The following is a 25134-nucleotide window of genomic DNA, read 5'->3' on the forward strand; positions in this document are numbered from 1 at the left end:
AAAAACTTGGACACTCCTGCCCCAGTGAGTGCCCCAAACGGGAGCCGGGTTGACAGGGTTGTCGCATGCGCCCTCGACACAATCTTGTTTGTCGCAATGGGCTCCGCGCGGAAGGTTACCTACGGGGCTAGAGACTTTGATTGTAGTCATTTTGTAGGTAGTGAGATAACCGTGCTACCTCCGCGCGGGTACTTGATTGTAACAGAAAGTAGTTCCGGCCCGTGTTGTTTCAGCCGTGGAGCCCTAGCCGCCATTTCAAGACTGTGAGTGAGAGGTTGATGGCCAACCAGAGTTCTTAAGATTCGATCCCTGTAACTCCTGCCGCCGCTTAAGCCTTCCAAAATACCGATAAGGTTGCTGCCCTCTTTTTACTACCTCCAGAAACATTCTTGCCAGTAGTGGCGGCAGTAGGAGTATACTACCCTCTTCTTGCTCTCCCTCAAGAAGCTCCAGATGGCGTCTTCCGTGGGCAACGTGGCCGACAGCACAGGTACCAGTGTCCGGTTCTACTTTAGCAGACGCCCCTTAGGGGTCTGGCGCCGTCCTGTACCTCTCATCACTCCTTCCCTTCTTTAACCCTCCCCCGTTACATCGTGGTCTACTGGCATGTGATCGAGTTTTCCGCTGTCGTCTATTCTTCAAGTACTTCCAATTTCTTGCTTGCTTGTTGCTACTTTAGTTTTTTTGTTTTAATCCCATAAATATATTAGCCTTTTACTTTCTTGGGACGCTCCTACACGTGCGCTCTTCGAATGTCTTGGAATGGACTGCATTGGAATCCCTGCGCTTTCAGTCTCCTTCGCAAGCTTTTTCTCCCCGAATTCCATCTCATCAGCCTCTCCGTTTCCCCTCCACTCCCCTTCAGCCCTCACCCTTGGTTCTTTTCTGCCATTCTAGGGCGGGGGTGCCATTTCGATGTATTCCTATTCTCACTACATCACGCAAATACTAGCAAAAGCTCGTCGATGTGCTACAAGTAAGCTTAAGAAGAGGGGACATTGAGAGCACCTAGCTGGGCAGCATTCTTTTGGTTGAGCGGTCCTAGTTTAGACCAACGGTCCTAGTTTAGATCGGAAATTTCCAGGGGTTCCGTGTGCCGTCGCTTAATTCCACCCGCTGACCCCAGCTTGCATTTCCCACCCAGTGGTCTCTCCCCGCCCGGGGAACCACACCCTTTTCTTTGCCAGCCTTTCGGCCCACGTCCTATCCTGGGGGGAAAACCACCCCGCTGCGCCCGCTTTCGCGTTGACCACCCTGCCCGCCCAATTCTTGCTTTGTGTTACTTTCTCGTGTATTCCTCCGCCGCCGCCGCCTCTGGGTCTTCCATCCCCATTCTTTAGCCCAGTGTCTCTTTATTCATAGGATGTGTATTTTTTTTTTAAAGTTTCCATCCTTGCTTGAAGAGTTTGTAAAGCAACTGGAGTGTAGCTGCACAAGTGCAAGGCGGTTGTCCTTTTCAATTATTCAGTCTCTAGCATTTGGTACTAAAAATAAGAAAACAACCAAATTATAGAAGTGTACTTCGGCTGCCTTTCCCTGTTGAGGCTATTTGGGGCGGGAGGGGTTAGGGATAGGGAATCGGGCGACGGTTCTAAGGTTTCCCACGAGGTGAGTTTTTCGTTTTGGTATGCTTTCGCAGTTGAGGTGTGTCAAGGATTTTTGTTACTTTTTTGATATTGCGCGATAAGTAACAGGTGAACTTTCAATAAATACCTTATCGGCAGTTGTAGCGAGTGGGGTTAATAATTCTTTTCTCTCCTCGCCACTCCCCCACCGTGATTTTTAAAGATTGAAGATTGTATACTAGACTCTGAACTACCTTGCCCTTGTCCGTCTGTGCTATTTTGAGGAAGTGGTCAAGTGTTAAAATAGAAGATAAGCGGCTTTGAAAAGTGACAGTGTGTTAAATTAAGGAGCTAGGAAGTTCTAGAGACGTGTAAAATGTAATTTGCTAGTTTCTGTTAGAGATAAAGCCTTTCCCAGACTTGGACGGATGTCTTTCTGCTTTTCGTTGTGGTCAGCTGTGTGTTCATTCAGGACATTTACTTCTGTTTTCCCCAGTATCCAGAGCACTCCTCAGCTCTACTGATTGGGGAGCTAGGCTCGGATTTGAGCTTTTCACGGTGACCTTGGTAAAATTAAGTAGTTTGTCTGTAGTTTGCCATTCCAACCATCTAGTGAAAGCACTGAGGTTGAATTCCTAATAACGTATCTCTTTGTATTTATTATTGAGGCAGGTCTCCCCTCCCCCATCTCGCTGACCTTTAGCCATACCCTTTCTCTTTACTTATCTGAATTAAGCCATACACAGCAGTGTTTTTATTTGGTCATTCTTTTTGCTTTATGCAATGTTTTATATTGTGGGCATCTTCTCAAAATTTTTTAACCTCTGCGGGTGTAGGTTACTGCGTGGTTAGTTTTTAGAGTTGTTTACAGTGTCTTAATCCCTTTAGTCATTGCCAGAGCTCTTTGGAAAATGTTAGTGTTAAACCAGTGGGTGGGATTTAGCTAATCTAGTCTGTTTGTGAGTTTGGGATGGTGGAGGAGCAACATATTCTTTTTTTGAGATAAGATCTCACTTTGCAGTTCAGGCTGGCCTTGAACTGATGGTGCTCCTCCTGCCTCAACCTCCCTTGGTAGAGTTACAGGCACACACCACTACTCCTGGCTAGGAACAATAATATACTTTTGGGTCTCCCTGTTAAACTATTTTGGCTCTTGACAAATGAAGTCATCATCTTTATCAGCTGTTTTAAAAATAGCGCATTGACTTTTAGGGTTTTTTCCTTAGGCATTTCTCTAGTGGCCCTCTTTTTTAAAAATTGTGAAATACACAAACAGATCAATATAAAGAGTTTAAGAGCACATTTGGTGTCCCTACCCATGTTAAGAGAGATTATTAACATTACCCTAACCCCTACAGCCCCAACCTAAAATATGGGACACAGTATTAAGTTTCCCAGTAGTAGTGTCCTTTGGGATTACTCAACATTATTAACCCTTCATGACCTTTGCAGATTGTATGTTTAATATTTTGTTTCAGACTGATAGTGGGGGGGTATAAGGAATGAAGTTTTTATTAATTTTTAAATGCTACAATTTAAGGGTACAAAATATTTAAAATGTAGTCTCACTTGGAAGTAAATATTTCTGAGATGGTTAAGAAAAGAAGGTATTAATGGGTGAATTCTAAAGATGCCAATTCTGTACCTGACATTAACTTGGAGCTATAAATAATGTGCAGAACACTCTAGTGCTTTACATAGTTTCAAGCATTTTCATCTTTAAGTTTAATATACCATATTTTTTACATTTTTTTGTTTGCATTTCTAACTTTTTGTTTTCCCCCCTCCTTCCCTCAAATGTTTTGATGATTCTCCAGAACCAACGAAACGTATGCTTTCCTTCCAAGGGTTAGCTGAGTTGGCACATCGAGAATATCAGGCAGGAGATTTTGAGGCAGCTGAGAGACACTGTATGCAGCTCTGGAGACAAGAGCCAGACAATACTGGTGTGCTTTTATTACTTTCATCTATACACTTCCAGTGTCGAAGGCTGGACAGGTAGGAGATGTGGGGGTATTTGATCTGGGTGCTGAAAATTAAATATTTGAACTTGACATTTTTCCAGTACTGGATTTCAACCGAGCCAATGCACATCTGCTCTTTTGCCCACTTGTGACATGCCCAGCTGCCAGTTTTCTCTCTCTGCATGGTAGTGGTTATATTATCAGTATGACTAAGGACTTTTTCTAGACTTTTTTTCCACCTGGGTCTGCTGCTTTATTAACTCCATTCAGGTAATAAATTAATTTTAGTGTACATTAGAGCATCCAGTCTCTCCTTTGTAAGTCTTGTCAGCTTGAGGGACTGAAATGCTCAGAAATGTTAGTGTATATGCGGTGGTGGGAGGTGCATATGTAGTTCAAGTTGGATATACCATCATGAAGTTGTTACAAAGCATTGCTTTTAGCTAATCAGTTAAAAGTCAAAAGAGAAGAAATTGTGCTCGTCTTTTTTTTTTTTTTTCTTTTTTGGTGCCGGGAATTGAACTCAGGGCCTCGTGCTTGCTAGGCAGATGCTGCACTGCTGAGCTACATCCCTTGCCCTGTCTTTTCTCTTTTAAATTGCGGATTGAATCCAGAGCCTTGCACTGAGAGCCGTCCCCAGCTTTTTTTTTTTTTTTTTTAAAAATTTTTTTTTTTTTTGAGACAGGCAGGATCTCACTAAGTTGATAAATTCCCCAGGCTGGGCTCAGACTTGCGATCCTCCTGCCTCAGTCTCCCAGCTGCACTGCCACACCTGGCTTCTTGCATTCTGGCATGTTCAGACATTTAAAGATGTGCATCATTAAAAATTACCAGAAATAGAAATTGAGATTAATGCACATATTTCTATTCTTGATCTTAATGATCATAATTTACAGTGTGGCAGTTTGGTTAGTGAGACTAGTAAGAATTTTATCTCATGAGAAAAAGCTTTTCAATTTGAAATCTGAAATACCTTCACTTGTGAAAAACTTTGATTTATAAAACTTTTCGTGTCATGTGCTAGTTAAAAGATAATGTATTGTCACATAATTATTAATAGCACAGGATCTTGAGAAACTTAACAGTTGCATGTGGGCCATGCCTTCTTTTCCATTAACATGTATACCCATGCATCAACACTTTTGACTTTTCCAGATCTGCTCACTTTAGCACCCTGGCAATTAAACAGAATCCTCTCCTGGCAGAAGCCTATTCGAATTTGGGGAATGTATACAAGGAAAGAGGGCAGTTACAGGAAGCAATTGAACATTATCGACATGCATTACGTCTCAAACCTGATTTCATCGATGGTTATATTAACCTGGCAGCCGCATTGGTAGCAGCAGGTGACATGGAAGGAGCAGTACAAGCTTATGTCTCTGCTCTTCAGTACAATCCTGTAAGTAAAATTTTAATGGTTACTTTCTTTTTACAGAAACCTCTAAAAAGAAACCATAGTTTGCAACTTCACTGAAATAAATTTTTGCATAGAATAAGGTCAAGAGTTCAGAAATGTTTATGTACTTAAACTGGTGAAATTGATTTGATCTGGTCTTCATTATGCTAAGAAATTGGTTTTAAACTGGTTGTGAAGGCACATGCCTGTAATCCCAGCACTTGGGAGTCTGAGGCATTTGAGCCCAGTCTGGGCTATGTAGTGACACTTTGTCTCAGTAAACCAAGGGAAAAAAAAAGAAAGTTATGCTAAAAAGTATAAAAATTATCCTTTTAAGAACTTCTGTTGGCCAGGTATGGTGGCGCACGCCTATAATCCCAGCACTCGGGAAGCTGAGGCAGGAGATTCGCTGGGAGTTCGAGACCAGCCTGGGCTACATAGTGAGTTCCAGGTCAGTCTCTCAACTACATGGTGAGACCCTGTCTCAAAAAGCAAAACAAAAAAACTTCTATTAATTTTTCTTAACACCCATAAGGCACAAGGCATAATACTGTTTCTTTGGGCTCTTTTCTGGTAAGTGTTTGCAAAAGTTAATTGATTTTCAAGGAACAGCAGATAAAACAATATAAAAGATATATAGTAGTAAGATATTACATAAGAAATATTATAAAAGATATGCCAATATGTGGATTAATGAGTGACATGAAAACTAGACTGTTAAGCTTGTTCCTTAACATCCTATTCTCTTATTTTTGTGGGGATTGAATCCAGGGCCTTTGTACTGAGCTGCATCCCCAGCCCTTCAGTTTTTGAGACAGGGTCTCCCTAAGTTGCCCAGGCTGAATTTGAACTTGTGATCCTCCTGCTTTACCCTACCAGGAGTACTGGGATTATAGGTGTGCACACCACCCCCTACTAAAATTTGCAAGGCAGGGTCTCCCTTTGTAGTTTAGGCTGACCCTGAACTGACTATGTATATAGTCCAGGCTGCCCTTGAAGTTGCTGAGATCTTCCTGCTTCAGCCTCCCCAGTGCCGGGATTACAGGTGTGCGCCACCACGCCCAGCTTCACAACCTTTATTAATTAACCAGGGTTGCTTCCACACTTGTTGCTTGAGTGTAAGTGCACTTCCTGTCTCACACAGCTATAGTCTTAACCAACTTTAACTCTGATCAGTTTGGCTCAGGTGTTTAGTTGCCTATGTGTGCAGTAGAGCAGTCATTGCTGCTAACAGTGTACCAAACCATAGGAATATCTTGAGACGGTAAAATTAAAGTGGGAAACAGAACCACGCTATTTAATATCTAACCTGTTTACAGAAAGTTTATCATGCCCTAGGAAAGAAGCAAGATAGTACTAAAATCATGGGATTATTTATTGAAGGCATTAAACAACTGTATGTTTCTGAATGGTTCTGTTTCTGATGGAAGGTGCTGCTTTAGTTCTCTGTGCTTATCAGTGCGAATGAAAACGAGATTGTGCAAACTCCTTTGTTTTTTCCTAAATCTACCATGGGGTTTCAGTTTCTACCAGGGTAGCTAGTATTTTTTTTCCAGTACCAGGAATAGAACTCAAGGCCTTGCACTTGGCATGGTGCCACTGAGCTAAATCCCTGGCCCCAGGCTATAGTCTTAACTGGGTAAAAATTTAACTGTCAATTGCCTATAGTGTGTTTCTTACATTGTGTTCTTAAACCTTAGAAAATTAATCCTGTGCTTAAGTGCATCATTAGTGCATTGAGGATTTGAATTATGGATTCATTTGGCAATGTATGAAAAATAGTTAAAAGCATGGTGGCATATCGCTGCAATCCCAGTACTTGGGAGTCTAAGGCAGGAGGATTGCCATGAGTTTGAGGCCAGTCTGAGCTACATAGTGAGACCCTGTATCAACAAACAAAAAAGAAAAAAAGAAAGAATTAAGCTTAGGTTATTTTGGCTTTGCAGCAGTAAAAAATTAAAATGTTAAGATAATACCTATTTTCAGCAATTTTAAGTTAATAGATGTGTCAATTTGGGCCTCATTGTGTTACTTTATTAAGTTTAATGAACTTTAAGATGTAGAAGTTTCATATTTTTATATTCTCAGTTATCTTTTGTAATGTTGGATGATTTAATAGTTTTGCTAAAATTTTAGCTCATATTTAGAAGTGCTGTTGCACTTGGTATTCTTTCACATGATGGTTTTTATGAATTATGGGTTAAAATTGTGCTTTGTATAATGAGTGCATCCCTGAGTTGCTTTAACCACATCAGTTTCTGAACCTAAGGGTTGTTGAAGTATTGCTTCTGCTTTGCTGGTGGATGCGTAATGCTGAGAGTCATTGGCATCCACCACCATATGTTACTGTCATGTTATTTATTGTTGTGAGCCACACTTGTACAGCTGAATTGTAGAAACTTGTATAGATCTATTCCTCTCTGTTCTACTTTTTGTTAAGGTTGCTTTGCAAATGTCACATTTAGATATTTGAGTGCTTATTGTGTACAATGCTTGGCTAGAAATTGGGGCGGTGTGTTAATAGGGGGAAAAAGTTGCAGTCCTGAGATGGTCCTGCCCCATAAAGGAAAAAAAGATGTGAGCTCTTTGGATGATTATTGTTGGAGAGTATTAATCAGAAGATGTCCTCAAGTGGGTGCTTATAACCTAAGCATTCTGTAGGAAGGTAAATAGCAAGTAGACTTCCTTGGCTGAAGTGGTGAGTCAAGTAGTAACAAGAAGTGAGTGTAGTAGAGCAGAGTCAATTGGAAGATTTCAAAAGAATAGAGAGGCTGAGGAGTTTTAATTTAATTTGAGAGGCAATTGAGAACTACTGTAGGTTTTTATCGACCTGATTTTACTTCATGTGTATGTATATAAAGAGATGTTTTAGGGGGCAACGGTTTGGCCTCTAGGAGGAAAGTCAGAAAGCATGTGCTGTCTTCAGAGGGATAGTTACATAGGAAGATCTTACTTCTAATTCCTTACCTATATTCACAGTATTTTCCCTTGTTCAGCATGCCTTTCTCCTTTGTTAAATACCTACTCATCCTTCGGGCCCTGCTTAAACTTACCTTTGAGCTCATTTATTTCTCTCAAATTCTTTACTACTGTGTAAGTATTTAGTGTGTGTGCCTCATCTTTCTGATTAAATTGTATGCCCCTTGATAAGAATTCAATTAATTTCTTTTCCCTAGAGTTTTTAACTTATTACTGAATTGAATAAAGGTTTGCATAAAACCTAATGTAGGTAAAATAGGCCAGGTTTTAGTAATGTGATTTTCTTAGCAGATATTGTTTGATTTGACAGAGGAAGCAGAATTTGAGATCTTAGATTTTGAACTTTTGGGGAGAAAGGTAGTATCTTTGGAGTTTTTAGAAATTAGGTGTGTGTGTGTGTGTGTGTGTGTGTGTGCGCGCGCGTTTGAATTACCAAGTGAGAAAATCGGGTTCTACTATTTAATGATGTTTTACCTTTTTCTAATTCTGTTTTGTTGATTTTCTTATAGTAATTTTGAAGATGCTCTACTCGCCTCCCTTTTCTTGGAAGTACTGGGGATTGATCCCTAGGCCTTCACGCTGAATGACATCCCCACCCTTTTATAATTTTTTAAAATTCTGATTTTGAGATTAGGTTTAAGACTTGGCTTGAACTTCCAGTCCTCCTGCCTCAGCTCCCAGAGTGCTGGGATCGCAGGTGTTATATCACACCTGAAAATACTCTTGTTTTTTATGGACATTGTGTTAACTTGATTTAGTATGCTGTAATGAATCAAGATGATGCAGCAAAATATAGCTGGATACACTGTCAGGACTTGGAAGGCATCCACCCAAAAGTTTATAGAAACTAGAGGATAAAAATTATACAACAGTTGGCTAAAATATATAACAAGTGTATCACTATTATTATTGCTAGTCTTCTGATTATTATGGCCCAGAAAAGGCCAAAAGTTAGTAAAAATCCAAAGATGGTATAACCACAATTAAGTAGAAGGAGCTTGCATGAACAGGTTAAATTAGCCATAGTATACCAACACAGAGGGATACAATTTGGGGATGGGGTGTAAAACTACACAGTATAGATAGCAAGATTGAGAATTCAAAGTAGATAGCAAAGAGTATATATAAGGTTCAAAAAAGCTTTGATTAATTAGCAGATTGATAAACCTGTAATAAGATTAATTATACCTGTGATGCTTTGAAGATTACTGTTGGCCTGTGCCTAAGGTCATAGGAAACAACTATATTTTCCCAAAACATTATTCATTGCTTGAGGTACAGTATTAAGTCAGATAAGGAGCTGACCCACTATGGCCAGCCATGAGTGCATGCACGAGCAGTCTTTATCTTTGTACTGGGGATTTAACCAGGGCCTTTGCACTGAGCTACATTCCAACAGGGTCTTGCTAAATTGACCAGGCTGGCTTGAATTTGTAATCCTCCTGCTGAAGCCCCTCAGAGTGCTGGGATCACAGGATTGCACCACCATACGCGGGCATGAGTTTTCTGTGGCTTCCTGTACTTTATTGGCAGACTTATTGAATAATAAACAATTATAAAAGCTGTTTATCAGTAATATTAATCAACGGATTCTAGAGACCATAATTCGGTTTCAGAGAGAGTAATGTATATGATGATTCTTTGGGACAGTTGACAAAATTGTACTTTGTAGGACTTAATTTAAGGCTGTTTTACCCATGGAAGTTTGGAATAATAAGCATGCTTTATATTGCCATTATCTCTGCTTGTTGACTGATAGATTCTACTGACAAAAGCAAGCTAAAGCAAATAAAAATTTAAACCCACTGTTGTGATGAGTGTCTCATACTGATGAACAGATTGTTGAGTCAGATGACTAGCAACACAATTGAGCTGCTAATAAAAAGCAGAGTCAACCGCTTTTCATTATTCAGCCACTCGACTCTGATGGCACTTAATACTAATGAGTAATCTAGTGGCAGGTGGCAGGATTGAGACTGGTTGGACGGTAAGCCTTCTGCCTAAGAGTGAAATGAAGTCAAGGTTTCTAAATGCCGGAGAGCCAAAGGGTAGGTTTGTTGATAGGTAATAGCTTGCTAAGTGCAGTATTGTTTTGCCTGCTGTGGAAAATTTTTGGTCCTTGATGCAGGAATGATTCATCATAACCTTGAATAAAACAGCTGAATAAATATTCAATCATTTTTTTTAAACAACCAGCATTTGGAGAGGAGAGAGGCTCTTGTAAGGTCCCGTAGTCATTTATCTGAAGCTGATGGGGCCAAATGCATTTCAAAATTCAGAATTTTCAGGGTTGTAGAAAATAATACTGTATATTATTAGATCTAGCCAGGCCTGGAGCAGCATGTTATAGTAAAACACACATTTATATTCCTGCAGCCAAAGAAATGAGTATTCTAAGCAAGAGAAATGAATGTTATAAATATAGTCCTGTTAGTTCAGGTCAGGTTTATCTAAGTGAAGTTTTGGAACTTTTGGGATTTGCAATTGAAGATGAGGGGGGTTGTCATGCGCTTAAGTTTGTCAAGCAGAATCTTCAGTTGACAAAATGACAGGGAACTAGATGCACAGAAGTTAATTTCAAGATATTTTTGATCAACAAAGCAAAGTATAATTATAATGATAGTATTTCTGACTTTCTAGGATTTGTACTGTGTTCGCAGTGACCTGGGGAACCTGCTCAAAGCCCTGGGTCGCTTGGAAGAAGCCAAGGTAGGTGTTTGATAGAACATATTCAAACATCAGTGTTACAAAAACTTGTACCTTTTGCCAAGTCTTCAACTCTTCATTGAGCTATCTTCACAAAACAGTCCTATGAAACTGAGGAAACTTTCTTGGCCTAACTTGCCTCAGACTAGAGCAGGGCCAGCCTTTGGCATATATCTTCTAAATCTGGGGGTAAAGCAAGACCCTGAACATTGTGGAGCCTTTCTGCTGAGCTAGATCATTATAACAATAGGCTCCATCATGATGTGGGAATAAATAACATTCCTTCAAATCTGAGGCTTGCCTGCTGGTGACTAGCAGAGCACCTCTGTTTTGGCTCAAGACTCCTCTATGTGATGCAGGTGTCATTGAAAATGCTGCTCTTCTAAGTCCTTTGTGGCTTGTAAGTGGAGAAGAATTTCATCCAAATATTACCCTGTAATACTGGCATTTAAAATTCTTATTTAACCTTCCTCCCTTCATCTTCCTCACCCTTTTTACAGTGGAAGAAAGGCTATTAAAATGATTGTAAATTAATAATTGGAACATCCTGCCCTTTGTCCCCACTCCTCCCCAAGTTTCTTTTCCTCTTTTCCAATCCCAGTTGTCTACCTTTTCTTCCTCACTTCCTTCTTTTATTCCTCCCTACCCCACTTCCTTAAAAAAAAAAAGTCAGAAGGACAAAGCTGGTTTGTTTGGGAAATGGACTGATCGAAAGAAAACTTGCCAAAGTGGAAAGGTGGCTTTTAGCATTCTATGTTTCTAAATAATGAATTTGAACACCAGGTTGGGTTAATTAAAGCTTTTGGTATAATTTACAATTAAATTTATAAATGCAATTGTCTTGTTACAAGCCACCTTACGCAACCGCGCTGCAGGGGTGAGGAGTGGGGAGAAACCAGAATGCTTCTGAAACTCCCACCTGTTGCTCTGAGCCCCACGCGCATGCTAATGCGTGGAGTGTATGCGCAGCGTAGCTGTCTGTTTGCTTCATTCAGGGAGGGAGAAGGCTTTTCAGCACCATCTAATGTTAAAAGGCACTAGTTTTTAAGTGCATAGCTCATAAATTCTGCTGACACTTTGGATTAACCTTATGTAGGTTTCCAGCTAATGAATTATAATTGATTTAAATCTTAGCTGATAAATCTGATTGGTAATTTATAGAACAAATATTTGATAAGCTCCTATTAATTGTCACCCCACCAAGCGGACAGCTAACATGAATTGCACTTCACCGCAGCTTTAGAGACCGGTTTAGGCTGAGACATTGCGCCTGCCTTAGGTTGCTGACTTCTTTATTTCAGAGCTCTGGAGACACCTAGTTTGAAAAATGTTATTCTGGTTTTTGTGAGAACTTAGTAAACAAGAAAATACTCTTGAGTGAAATGCAATGTATTTCTTTTGTCATCAGTGCATTTGAAAATTCAAGCCAGCATATTCCTAGTAGATGGAAGCAAAATTAAGTTTTCTTTATAGAAATTGAAGAGCCTTTCTTCCAGCAAAATTCCCTGCTGTATGCAATAGCCCTGATTAACCCTCTCCCTTGTGCATGTTTCCCATGTTACAGACTTGAGACTGTCCTCATTCCCATATGTAATAGACATCCAAAGAATTTCAATTGCTTTGTTGAACTTTTACTAATGATCTTGTTTTTATTTTCTCTCTTGTTTTTGGTTTTTCACCATTGATATTGTATTTAGAAGGTTTCAGGTGGGTGAAACCTCCTATTCCATGCGTAAGGTGCCTCGCTGAAGGGAGCTCGAGGCCTGGATCTAGGGCAGACACACAACCTCCTCCTCCTCTTCCAGCAAGGAACGCACCGAAAAGTCACATGATGAGAAATATGGTAACGGGTTTGTAACTGCCACAGCAAAACAATTTGCCTCCATGCCTGAATCTTCTGTCTTGTGGCTTCAGAAACAGCTTAAAATAATTTTATTTACAAGCAAGTTATGTAAGAGAATGTTTTATACTATAGCCACAATTCTGTCAAAAAATAAGTAAAAGTTAATTATTAAAATTATTAGAGATAATTTACTAGTAAAAGCTTCTAACTCTTCTTGTTGTTCATTTTTTTTTTCCTTTTTTCTTCTTTGTTTGGATTGCAGCATTCTGCTCTTCTGATGATGCGCTGTGACCCTGCAGTAGCGCAAAGGCTGCGCAGCGTTAATGCGCATTGCGTGCGAATGAGCCCCTGTGAACGGTTGACTAGATGAGTAATCTGATTGACTGGCTCCCTCAGTCCTATTGTGTAGCCTTTTTGGATAAAATTGGGTTTTAATATACCTCGAGTCCAACTAATCTCATTAAACAAATATTCTCTACGGGCCTGTCTAGTAGATTAATGGATCTGGTTGGCCGTTTGCTGCATATAGGGGTGTTCTATGTAGCGCAGCAGTTCGCAGCGATTGCGCAGTGCGATGCTGTTAGGTGGCGCGTGCGATGTTTGCGCTCGCATTACAGGGACCTCAACCTAGGTGCAGTCCTGTCATGTGAGGTTTCAGCTTCAGTCCTCCATAGAAGATGGGGCAGTGTGGGTTTGTAATGGAAAGCCTGGCTTCATGGTGTCTGACTGACAGAAGAATGTTTTTTTCGGACTCAGCACAGAATTAGTGAAGAACATTATTGTCTAGAGCAGCATTTCCCAAAATGTGTTTCATAGTATTCTAATAAAATGCACAGAGAGGAGAGTTCCATGGTCAACTGAGTTCAGCGAACCCTTTAATACTATTACGGGCTTAGGGAATCCCTTTTTTCCTAATTTATTTGATCATGAAATCCTTTTTTTCTAGTGATGACTCTTAACACTTTGTGGAGCACACTTTGGGAAACAGTGGAATACTTTGGATTACTTGGCCTTAAGAGGTGCCCTCTAGATACCACTTGAAAACATAACCAGAGCCCTTAGGTATTTGGGTGAGAGAAGTTTGCATTAGAGTCTTACAATAACTGGCCTCCCAGATAAGTCCCAGTATAAGGATTGGTCATTGGTTGGCAGAACTGAACATGGTGGTTTGCACTTGGGTTCTGGTGGCGCAGGCGCAGGAGCAGCCAGCTGTGGCAGCGCATTAGTTTTAGCGCAAGCGAGCCTATGCTGCAGGGTCACTTTTGGCTGGTCAGAGAAGGAATAATGATATCACCTTCTTCCCCCTCCCCCAATCTTTTTTTTTCTCCCTTTACAAATTTTCCCCTTTCCCTTTACCTCCTTTCCCTCCCATCTTCTTTCATTAATCCCTCCTAAGGCATGTTATTTGAAAGCAATTGAGACGCAACCAAACTTTGCAGTAGCTTGGAGTAATCTCGGCTGTGTTTTCAATGCACAAGGGGAGATTTGGCTTGCGATTCATCACTTTGAAAAGGTTAGTCATTAAATTGATAATTGGTATTTATGAAATGCTGATGTACAGAATGTTCTTACTACAACTAAATAATAGATATATACTTAGCCATGTAATATCTTTGTTTTTCTGACAGTATTACAGTATTTGCTGGGTGTGTGTGTGGCCATTTCCATTTTGGCATTGAGAATGTACTTTAGTACTTAAAAAGTGATTTTTTTGGGGAGGGAGGTCATGCTGAGAATTGAACCAAGGGCCTTTTACATGCTAGGCAAGTCCTCTACCGCTGAACTACATCTTCAGCTTGGGAGCAATTCAGTTTGAAAACTGGCTAAAAAGAGGATATATTTTGTGGGAAACCTCCATACTATTGTCCAAAAAGACTACTAATGTACATTTCCACAGAGTATAGAAGTTCCTTTTATCTATATTCTTATCATTTCTTACCATTCATTATTTAGATGACTGCCATTTCAACAGGTATGAGTTGATACCATTGTAGTTTGCATTTTCTTGATTATTAGAGACGTTTAACATTTTCATGTGACCAGTCATTTATTGTTGTTTATTTGTTTGCCATACTGGAGATTGAACCAAGAGCCTTCACACTGAACTGCATCCCCAGTTCATTTTATATTTTTTATGTCCAGGCTGGACTTGAACTCGGTGATCCTCCTGCCACAGTCTCCCAGAGTGCTAGGATTACAAATATGTACCACCACACCTGGTTTATTTTTGCTTTTTGTGTTGCTTGTGCTTTATGCTATATGAAATAAGCCAAGGACATAATATAGTACGATCATACTTGAAGTTAAGTAATAGAAACAGAAAGGTAGAAACAGCCTGGTGGAGAAAGGGGTATGAGGGAAGGAAAAAATCAAATGATACAGGGCCCGGGATTTAGCTCAGTGGTTCTGCCGCCTGCCTCGCAAGCACAAGGTCCTGAGTTCGATCCCCGGTACAAAAAAAAAAAAAAAATCAAATGATACAAAATTTCATTTAAACTAAAGGAATAAATTCTACTGATTTATTGCACTGCATGATAACCACAGTTAATAATGTGTATTTCAAGGTTGCCTCAAGCTTCCTTGAAGCACATGCCTGTAGTTCCCAGCTGCTTGGAAACCTGATGCAGGAGGATGGCAAGTTCAAGGCCATCCAAGGCAGCCTACTGAGACACTGTCTCAAGAAAATAAAAGTCGAGGGTGGGCATGGTAGTACACCCCTGTAATCCCAGCATTTAGGAGGCTGAGGCAGGAGGATCACCACGAGTTTGAGGCCAGCCTGGGCTACATAGTGAGTTCAAGGCCATCTGGGACTACATAGCGAGACTCCATCTCCGTGGCAGAGCAGTTGTCCTGGGTTCAGTCCCTAGTACTGAAGTAAATAAATACGTAAATGCATTAATAAATATTTTTAAAAATTGCTAAAAGAGGCTGGCTATGGAATATGCCTGTAACCCCAGCACTCAGAGGGCTGAGGCAAGAGGATTGCTTGAGGCCAGTCTGATCAACATAACAAGAGCCTGTATCAAAACAAAAGAAAAACCTAAAGTAAAATTTTAAGCATTCTTACTTTTAAAATGAGGTAGTTGATGGACATGTTAATTAGCTTGGTCTAATTTTTCTACATTACATATGTAGATCAAAGTATTCCAGGAATATGTCCATAAAGATAATGAGTAGCCATTTATGATGATTCCTGCCTGTAATCCCAGCACTCAGACAGCCGAGCCAGGAGGATCATATAAGTTCAAGGTGAACCTGGGCAACAGTGAGTTCAAGGCCAGTCTGAACTATGTATATATAGCAAGACACTGTCTCCAAAAAATAATTTAAAAATCTAGCTAATAAGTGAATGATAGAGCGTCACCATTAGTAGAATCAGGCATTTAGCATGGGCAAAAAAGAGATATAGTCAGACATTATGTACCTTGTGATAGAACTAAATTTCACCAGTAAAGTGGTCTTGTATAAAGAAACAGGAAGTCTGGGAGTATAGCTCAGGAGTGCTTGACTAGCTAGGCCTTGGATTCCAACTCCAGCCTTGAAAAAAAATAAGAACCCAAATCTGATTTAAGTTTCTATTTTATAGGAAATATATGGGGCAGGGAAAGGAGACCATAGGAATGCAATCAGCACAATCCAAACTACCATATGAATTACATAGGACAATAATCTGAGTTTTTGGAACAAATTGCAGAAATTAAAATGGAGGTTAAAATTAATTTTAAGGGTTTAAAAGAAACTTAAAAAAAACATGTTCACAAATTTTGTGGATCTTAATTGATCAGAAATAGCAGTAAGGGAATATTTGATGTTAAGAAATCACTATGATTTTTTTAAAGGTATGGTAATGTTATTGTGGTTATGTTGGGTGGGAAAAGCATTCTTTTAAAAATTATTTTGTTTTTCATTTTTTGTTTTTTGGGTACTGGGGATCGAACTTGGGACCTTGAGCTTGTGAGGCAGGCGGTGGGACCACTGAGCTAAGTCTCTGGCCCCTGTGGTTTTGTTACATTCCTTTGCTTTTGTGTATGTTTTAAAATTTCTATTAAGTTAAAATGAATTTTAGGGTAGTCATCTGTCACTTGTAGACAATTAACATTGAGTGCATCATGGTATTTCTATTACAGAGTTGCCATCAAAATGAAGAGGAAGTGTTCTTTGGGAATCTTTAATATATTTATAGTTACACAATACCTTTGTCCTTTCGGCTTTTATTTATCACACTTGGATCTCTTTCTTTTTTGGTGCTGGGGATGGAGCCTAGGGTCTCATACATGCTAGGCAAGTGAACACTATCTACTACCACTGAGCTATACCTTGGTCTCTGGAATATCTTTCATTTAAAAAAAATTTTTTTTTTTTTTTTTTGGTACTGGGGATCAGACTCAGGCTGTTGCACTTGCGAGGCAGGCAGCGGAACCACTGAGCCAAATCTCCGGCCCTAAATTTTCTTTTTACTTTTTGGTACTGGGGATCGAAATCGGGACCTTCTGCTTGCATGGCAGGTGGCGGAACCACTGAGTTAAATCCCCAGCCCTTGGAATATCTTACTTTATAGTGGATGTCTACCTTCATTGCACATGAGAAACTTGTAATAGGTAGGGATGTTCTGATCCCATTTTCAGAGTGTCTGATTTAACTAGCCTGTGATAGTGTCTAGGAGTCTTTTAAGGAGATAAATTCTTAATATAGTATCAGGCTGAGAATCACTGTTCTAGATATACTCAGCCATATTTTAGGACAGTTTCAGAGCTATATAGAGACATCATTTAGTATTTGCTTGATGTAATGTATCTTATTGACTATACCTGTACATATCTTACTAGGGTATTAATGGGTATGCAGTTGTATATATTTCCTTTTCATTAAGAGCTTATTACTTTTTTCTGCAATTTTTAATTTTTTAATTTTTTGAGACAGGATCTCACTATGTAGTTCAGGCTGTCCTTAAACTTACTATATAGTCTAGGCTGGCCTTAAACACATGGTAATCCTCCTCACCTCAGTCTCCCAAGTGTTGGGATTGCAGACATGTGGCACCGTGCCTGGCCTATAATTATTCTTTAGAAGAGTTAGACTAATTGTGAATAAGATAGGGCCAATCACAGAAAGTATTCAGCTCAGTAAAATTGGGAGATCCAGCTTTTAATTATTTACCTCTTCACAACCCATTTTACTCATGAGACCATGAGACATGAGAAGTTTTTTGTTTTTGTATTATTGGGGAACGGAACTTGAGGCCTTGTGCATGCTAGGCAAGTACTCTACTGAGCTACATGAGCTACACTCAGCCTGAGAAGTTATTTTGATGACACTGAGATTTGTAAATAGTGAGAGGAAGCGAAATAAATAATCAGGGATTTTTTTTTGTTTTGTTTTGTTTTTTTTGTTTTTTGTACTGGGAATTCAACTCAGGGCCTCATACTTGCCAGGCGGGTACTATGCCACTGAGCTACATTCCCAGTCCTGATAATCAGGTTTTTTTTTTCATCTTCCATTGTTTATTGGTATATTGTAGGTTTACAGTACAGTTACATTCATCATTGGGATCTTGTACCTTTACATGACAGGTCTTGGTTCTTATTTTTTTCCCCATTCCCCTGCCCTCCCTTTGCTCCCTCTACCCTTCCCTATTTACAAAGACTTTGTTTCCATTTATTTTGCTTTTCTCATATTTTTTCTTTTCCCTTACCTTTCCCCTACCCCTCCCACTTCCCCTACTCCTTTAAACCTTTTCTTCCTATTATACAATATTAGTTATACATTTTGATCCTTATTTACACTTTTAGCTTTTCATACCAGAGATACTTTGGTTTTTACACATTTATTTATTCCTATTTATTTTGCTTAAGAGTTTGATCCCTGGTACAAAAACAAAAAGACACACAAAAATTTAATTATCCTAGAAAAAGTAATTGGAGATCTAAAATGATTTAAGAATTAAAAATTATAATGGAAAACTACTCTGACAAAATCCTAACTTGTTCTAAGTAACTCTGTTATAATTTTTAGGCTGTCACCCTTGACCCAAATTTTCTGGATGCTTATATCAATTTAGGAAATGTCTTGAAAGAGGCACGCATTTTTGACAGGTGAGAGAATGTTCTATTAAATTTTCTTGGGTCTTTATTACATTGAGTTTGTACTGAGAAGTAATGACAATAGCCCATTGCAACACATTTTCCTTTTTTAATATATTGTTTTTCCCTGCTCCTGATGTTTGTTACCTTTAATATATAGGTATTATTGCCTGCCTGACTTGTTACTTTTCTGAATGCTTTTATCTTTCTCACTGGGAGTTCAGTTGAAATTTCCTGGGTTGTAAAACTGTTGAAATGATTATTTCTTAGAGTCAGTTATTCCTTTGATCTGATTCTAAAAGCTGATAAATTTGGATTTTCCAACTTCTTGGCCTGTTTATTATGTGGGAATAAACAATTTTCTCAGGGTAAAAATATACTTTATAAAGGTGCAATTTTCGTTTGGGTAAGTCTATTATAGCACATATTAATTGTTATATGGTTACTATATATATAGCATAGCATGAATTAATTATAACAAAGCATCCAGTCAAAATTAGTTGCATTTGTGTGTGTTTTTTATTTACAGAGCGGTGGCAGCTTACCTTCGTGCCCTAAGCTTGAGTCCAAATCATGCAGTGGTGCACGGCAACCTGGCTTGTGTATACTATGAGCAAGGCCTGATAGATCTGGCAATAGACACCTACAGGCGAGCTATTGAACTGCAACCACATTTCCCTGATGCTTACTGCAACCTAGCCAATGCTCTCAAAGAGAAAGGAAGTGTAAGGATTTTTACTTAATCTTTGATTTTTTTGGATTTTTTTTCATACATACTGTTTTTTTCTTTCTATTGAGTTTATTGGTACTTTTTAAGTATAAAGAACAGTTACGTTCATTGGGTTTTTCATGTGTTGTTATTAAGTATTGAGGTGATTATATCGGAGTTTTTTTGGAATTTAATGGGACGAATACTGGAAAATACCTGCTTTTTGAAGTACTGCAGCCATTAGTAATTATGAAAATTTTAAGAACAATATCAGTGATAGCCCTGTGATTCATTCGTATAGTTTTTGAATAGTTTGTTTTGTTTTCTAGGTTGCTGAAGCAGAAGATTGTTACAATACAGCTCTGCGACTGTGTCCCACCCATGCTGACTCTCTCAATAATCTAGCTAATATCAAACGAGAACAGGGAAATATTGAAGAGGCAGTTCGTTTATATCGTAAAGCATTAGAAGTATGTTGAGGGTGGTATGGCTGGGTATTTAGCCTATGCAAAAATAGAGGGAAAGCAGTTAAGTTTGCTGTGCTACCCATTTCTTTTGTAAAAGATAGTAGTTGAATCATGTAAAAGAAAATTGTTCAGTGAACCCATAATTGAGTACCTAAAATACATGTAAGGTAGTGTGTGACTGAAGAAAATCCTTATATTAAGAGTTCATTGTTTTATGGTTAGATAGGACCTGTACAGAAAAATCAAACAGTAAGCTATAGTTCAAGAGAACTTGCCAGGAAATATATATAGCAATTTTAATGTCTGATGGATGTATGATGGTTAGTAGGAGTTAGAGATTTCAGTTGTGCTGGGGTTGCCAGTATAAACTAAGAAAAGAGATCTCATGAACCATAAAAGAGAGAAAAGAGGTAGAATTTAAGCTACTAGGCCTTGAATAAGTAGACTTGAAAAAGATAGAGAAAAATTTAGGGTATTTGAGCAAAGTTCTTAGGGTTGTAGGAAGTTAGTACTACTGTTTTGGCAGGTTTTTTTTTTTTTTTTAACTTATGATCCTTGTGATCTTGACTCTATAGGTCTTCCCAGAGTTTGCTGCTGCACATTCCAATTTAGCAAGTGTATTACAACAACAGGGCAAACTGCAAGAAGCTTTGATGCATTATAAGGAAGCTATTCGGTAAGAAATTCACAGCCTTATTTTTATTTTATTTATTTATTTTTTAAATTCTTTTTATTGAGGTTATTGGTACAATCTAGGTATACAATACAATTACATTCATCATTGGGATTCTGTACCTTTACAAAATAGGTCTTGATTCTCATTTTTTTATTTTATTTTTTATTTTTTATTATTTTTTGGGTGCCAGGGATTGAATTCAGGACCTTGCGCTTGCAAGGCAAGTAGCGGAGCCACTGAGCTAAATCCCCAGCCCCCTTATTTTTCTTCTTAATTGTCTTAATTTTAATCGAAAATAGCTTTTTGGGGGGGTACTGGGTATTGAACTTGGGACCTCACACTTGCAAGGCATGACTTTTAATAACAACGAAACAAATTTAGAAGTTAAAGACCTTTGTGCTAAATAAATAAAACTTGTGTCCTCTCAGAATCAGTCCTACATTTGCTGATGCCTATTCTAACATGGGAAACACTCTAAAGGAGATGCAGGATGTTCAGGGAGCCTTGCAGTGTTATACTCGTGCCATCCAGATAAATCCGGCGTTTGCAGATGCCCACAGCAATCTGGCCTCCATTCACAAGGTACTGGTGCTTACTGTGATGTGTGCACCTCAGCATGGAATATATGGAATACTTAATTTTAGAGAACATCTTACCATCTCACATTATTCATTTGCAGGATTCAGGGAATATTCCAGAAGCAATAGCTTCTTACCGCACAGCTCTGAAACTTAAGCCTGATTTTCCTGATGCTTATTGTAACTTGGCTCATTGCCTACAGGTAAAGAGTGACAGGACAGTAATTGGCTTTCAGTGTTGTAATCACTTTTTAACTGTTATGTGCCATAATAATCCAAGCCTAAATAGAGATAGTGTTTTTGGTTTGGTTTAATTTGGTTTTGTAACTAGGGATTGAATGTAGGGCCTTTAAAATTTTTATTTTACATTATCAAGGTTTGGTTGGGGATTTGGCTCAGTGGTTCCGCAGCCTGCCTTGCAAGTGCAAGGGCCCGAGTTCGATCTCCAGTACCACAAAAACAAAACATATTTATCAGGGTTTTGTGAGACTGAGTTTGGTTATGTATTTCAGACTGACCTTGAACTCACTATATAGTCCAGCCTAGCTTTGAAATTGCTTTGATCCTCTTGCCTTAGTCTTGTGAGTGCTGGGATTACAGGCATGTGCCACAACACCCAGCTTTAATTTTTATTTTTATTGGTACATGTACATAGCAAATCTTTTCGGGGTGAGGGATTTGAGATAGGGTCTCGCTGTGTAGTTCAGGCTGACATTGAACTCACTAGTCCAAGTCGGCCTCAAATTTGTGGTGATCCTCCTGCCTCAGCCTTCCAAGTGCTGGGACAATAGGCATGGGCCCCATACCTGGCTCTTTTTTTTTTGTTCAGGTACCGGGGATCTAACTCATCACCTTGCACTTGCCAGGCACGCACAGCACCCCTGAGCTACATCCCTGGCATCACTTATGTTTTATTTTGAGACAGTCTTGCTGAATTTTCTAGGCTGGACTTGAACATGGCAGTCTTCCTGCCTCAGCCTCTGACTATTGGGAATAGATGCGTACCACCATGCCTGGCTGAGGCTATTTTTAATAGGTTATCTGACATTATTTTAGATTAAAGATACAAAATATTAAAGCCTGGGATATGATTTCATAGATAATAACTGTGTTTTCTTCTAGATTGTCTGTGATTGGACAGACTATGATGAACGAATGAAGAAGTTGGTCAGTATTGTGGCTGACCAGTTAGAGAAGAATAGATTACCTTCTGTGCATCCTCATCATAGTATGCTATATCCCCTTTCTCATGGCTTCAGGAAGGCTATTGCTGAGAGGCATGGGAACCTTTGTTTGGATAAGGTGTGATTTTGTTTTATAGTCCTTTTGTAAACTGAATCACAAATACAGAATACTGTGTAAAGCAAATATATGGCTTAATGAATTATAAAGTGTTCACCACCCAAGTCAAGCAATGAAACTTTATCAGCCCCCTCAGAAGTCCTTTCCATTGTAGCCTGTCTTGAGCATAATTGCCTCCACTTTATAGGGTGGGATTCTTAACTTAAACACTAACAAATAAGTGATGATTTTTTTCCTTTAGGTTGAAAACCATAATGTCTCACCAAGTGTGGCATTTTGTACTCATCTTTGAGAATTAGCACATTCCTTGATCAAAGATTGAAATTTGCTCCTGGAGAGTGTATTCAAGTGCTAGTCATAATTTTGGTTTTTAAAAAATTCTTCCCTTACAGAATTTTCTAAGATGTGGTAAGGTTTTTCATGTTCTGTCCACATTTCTAAAAGTTTTAGGTTTGCTCTGACTATTTCATAGATTTTAGAACCAGGTCAAGTATAAAGCATATTCTACAAACTTGTGAAATTATGTCATACTGGTTGTGTGAATTAACTGAATTGTTCTGGGCAAAACAAGTGTGAGATGTAAGTTTGGTTTGTTTTTGTTTTCTTAGATGAAAATGTACATATAGACTCAACTTTACTAATAAGTATTGGATTCTTTTGGTAGATTAATGTCCTTCATAAACCACCATATGAACATCCAAAAGATTTGAAGCTCAGTGATGGTCGACTGCGTGTAGGATACGTGAGTTCTGACTTTGGGAATCATCCTACTTCTCACCTTATGCAGTCTATTCCAGGCATGCACAATCCTGATAAATTTGAGGTAAGACTAGTGTTTCTCTAGAGAGAATCATTGTTTTAAAAAAAATACCCACAGTGGTGGCTTTTCTGTCATTTTGACTGTTAAACCCAGTGTCTTTTGGATGAAATTTGAGCCCAGGTTATTAAATGTACTCCGCTGCCTTTCAGGTATTCTGTTATGCCCTGAGTCCAGATGATGGTACAAACTTCCGAGTGAAAGTGATGGCAGAAGCCAATCATTTCATTGATCTTTCTCAGGTAGGTGAAACGCTCATATTTCAAATTTTTATCTTGGATAAATTTAAATAAAACCATTAGCATATATTTTTTGTTTTTGTGCTGGGGATTGAACTCATGACCTTCACACACTAATGTATTTGGTGTTTTTGTTTTGTTTTTTTTTGTTTGTTTGCTTTTTGGAGATTGGGTCTCACTACATGGTCCAGACTGGCCTCAGACCTGGTGGTGATCCTCCTGGCTCAGCCTCCCAATTGCTGGGATTACAGTCATGTACCAGCATGGCTGTAGTTTTTTTTTTCTTTGGTACCGAGGATTGAACGCAGGTCCTTGTACTTGTGAGGCAGGCGGCAGAACTACTAAACTAAATCCTTGGCCTGTTGTTTGTATTTTTTTATCATAGGTATTAAATATGAACAACTATATTCAGGTAGTTGCTTTTATCTTATTTCCTTGGTCATTTACATTTATAATTGCCATGTTTTTTGCTGAGGTTGGAAATGAAAGAAACGCAATACATTTGAGCCTGTCATGTTGTGGCACATCCCTGTAATCCCAGCACTCTGAGAGACTGAGGCAACAGGGTAACAAGTTCACACTCAGCATGAATTTAGCAAGGCCCTGTCACAAAATAAAAAATAAAGGGGGCGGGGGTTTAGCCTAGTGTCACGGTGCCTGCCTTGCAAAGCACAAGGTCCTGAGTTTGATCCTCAGTACCCCCCCCGGGCAAAAAAAAAACCAAAACTAAAATAAAAAATAAAGGCCAGGCATGTAGCTCAGTATGAAGATCCTGGGTTCATTCCCCAGTACCACCCACACACCAAAAATAAATGTGATATATTTGTATTTGGATGTATATATTCTTATGGGGATTGAGTCAGCACTTGTAACAATAATTACTTCATAAATATTAACTGAATAAATAGACCATTTAAAGAAAATAGGTGAACTATGGTTCTTCTTGGTTGCCTTTATTTCTGTACTTGCTGTATTGTTCTTTGCAAGCATAAGTTTTTTCTTTGAAGATTTTTTTTTTTAAACAACTATAGATGTGTCTGTAGGTCAAGATTTTAGGGACAGCTTGACTGAGCTGCTTTGGCTTAAGATCTTTTTTCCCCCTTTTTCACTAGTATATGTTTACACTATATAGTAAATACATTGATAATGGAGGCATTGGTACACATGCATATTGCATCTTAATCCTTTTTACTTTCCTTTTCTCATCTCTTCACATCCCCAGATTCCCATCCTTCCAAAGAACCAGATCTTTGATTCATTGATCTTTTTTGTTGTATTTTTTTGTCTTAATTTTATTAATTGCTACTCTGATCGTTATAATTTCTTACCTTCCATTAGTTTCAGATTTGGATTATTTTTGTTTTTTTAGGACTTTGAGATTCATCATTAGGTTAGAATTGCTTTTATTATTATGTCCCATTTGTTGGTATGTTGTGCTTCCATTGTTGTTTGATTCTAGAAGCTTTTTTTCTTTCCTGATTTCTTCTGTGATCCATTGATTATTCAGTTATATATTATTTAATCTTCATGTGTTGGCATAGTTCTGTGGCTTCTTTTGCTGTTGATTTCTAGCTTCATTCTGCTATGATCCAATACTAAGCAGGGAATCATTTCAGTTCTTTTATATTTATTTAAGTGTACTTTATGGCCCAAGATAGTTTGTTTTGGAAAAAAAATTCTGTGTGCTTCTTGGAAAAATGTTTTATTCTTGTTGGATGAAATACTCTGTAGATGTCTGTTAAGTACATTAGTTCAGTTTGTTCGTTTGTGGTTTGACTCTGATGTTTCTTTTGTTTTTTTTTTTTTTTTTTGG

At 38.7% G+C, this 25134-nt stretch overlaps 1 protein-coding gene across 2 annotated transcripts in view; it reads left to right on the plus strand.

Annotated features, from left to right (window-relative positions):
- Positions 1-213: 213 nt before the first annotated feature.
- The window catches only part of Ogt (O-linked N-acetylglucosamine (GlcNAc) transferase), a 51821-nt gene continuing 26900 nt past the window's right edge, over positions 214-25134 (plus strand). The window contains exons 1-14 of one of the 2 annotated variants that reach the window (XM_010607954.3): positions 214-490; positions 3383-3563; positions 4685-4928; positions 10545-10613; positions 13850-13966; positions 18466-18545; positions 19063-19258; positions 19572-19712; positions 20285-20385; positions 20814-20967; positions 21065-21166; positions 22086-22265; positions 22930-23088; positions 23235-23324. In XM_010607954.3, the coding sequence (XP_010606256.1) occupies positions 454-490; positions 3383-3563; positions 4685-4928; positions 10545-10613; positions 13850-13966; positions 18466-18545; positions 19063-19258; positions 19572-19712; positions 20285-20385; positions 20814-20967; positions 21065-21166; positions 22086-22265; positions 22930-23088; positions 23235-23324 (1851 nt within the window). In that variant the 5' untranslated portion in view covers positions 214-453. The remainder of the gene's footprint in view (positions 491-3382; positions 3564-4684; positions 4929-10544; positions 10614-13849; positions 13967-18465; positions 18546-19062; positions 19259-19571; positions 19713-20284; positions 20386-20813; positions 20968-21064; positions 21167-22085; positions 22266-22929; positions 23089-23234; positions 23325-25134) is intronic. The other variant, XM_010607955.3, reaches the window with a different exon arrangement.

Source organism: Fukomys damarensis, unplaced genomic scaffold (assembly GCF_012274545.1).
Source record: "Fukomys damarensis isolate Sample0158 unplaced genomic scaffold, DMR_v1.0_HiC HiC_scaffold_39, whole genome shotgun sequence".
NCBI lineage: Eukaryota > Metazoa > Chordata > Mammalia > Rodentia > Bathyergidae > Fukomys > Fukomys damarensis.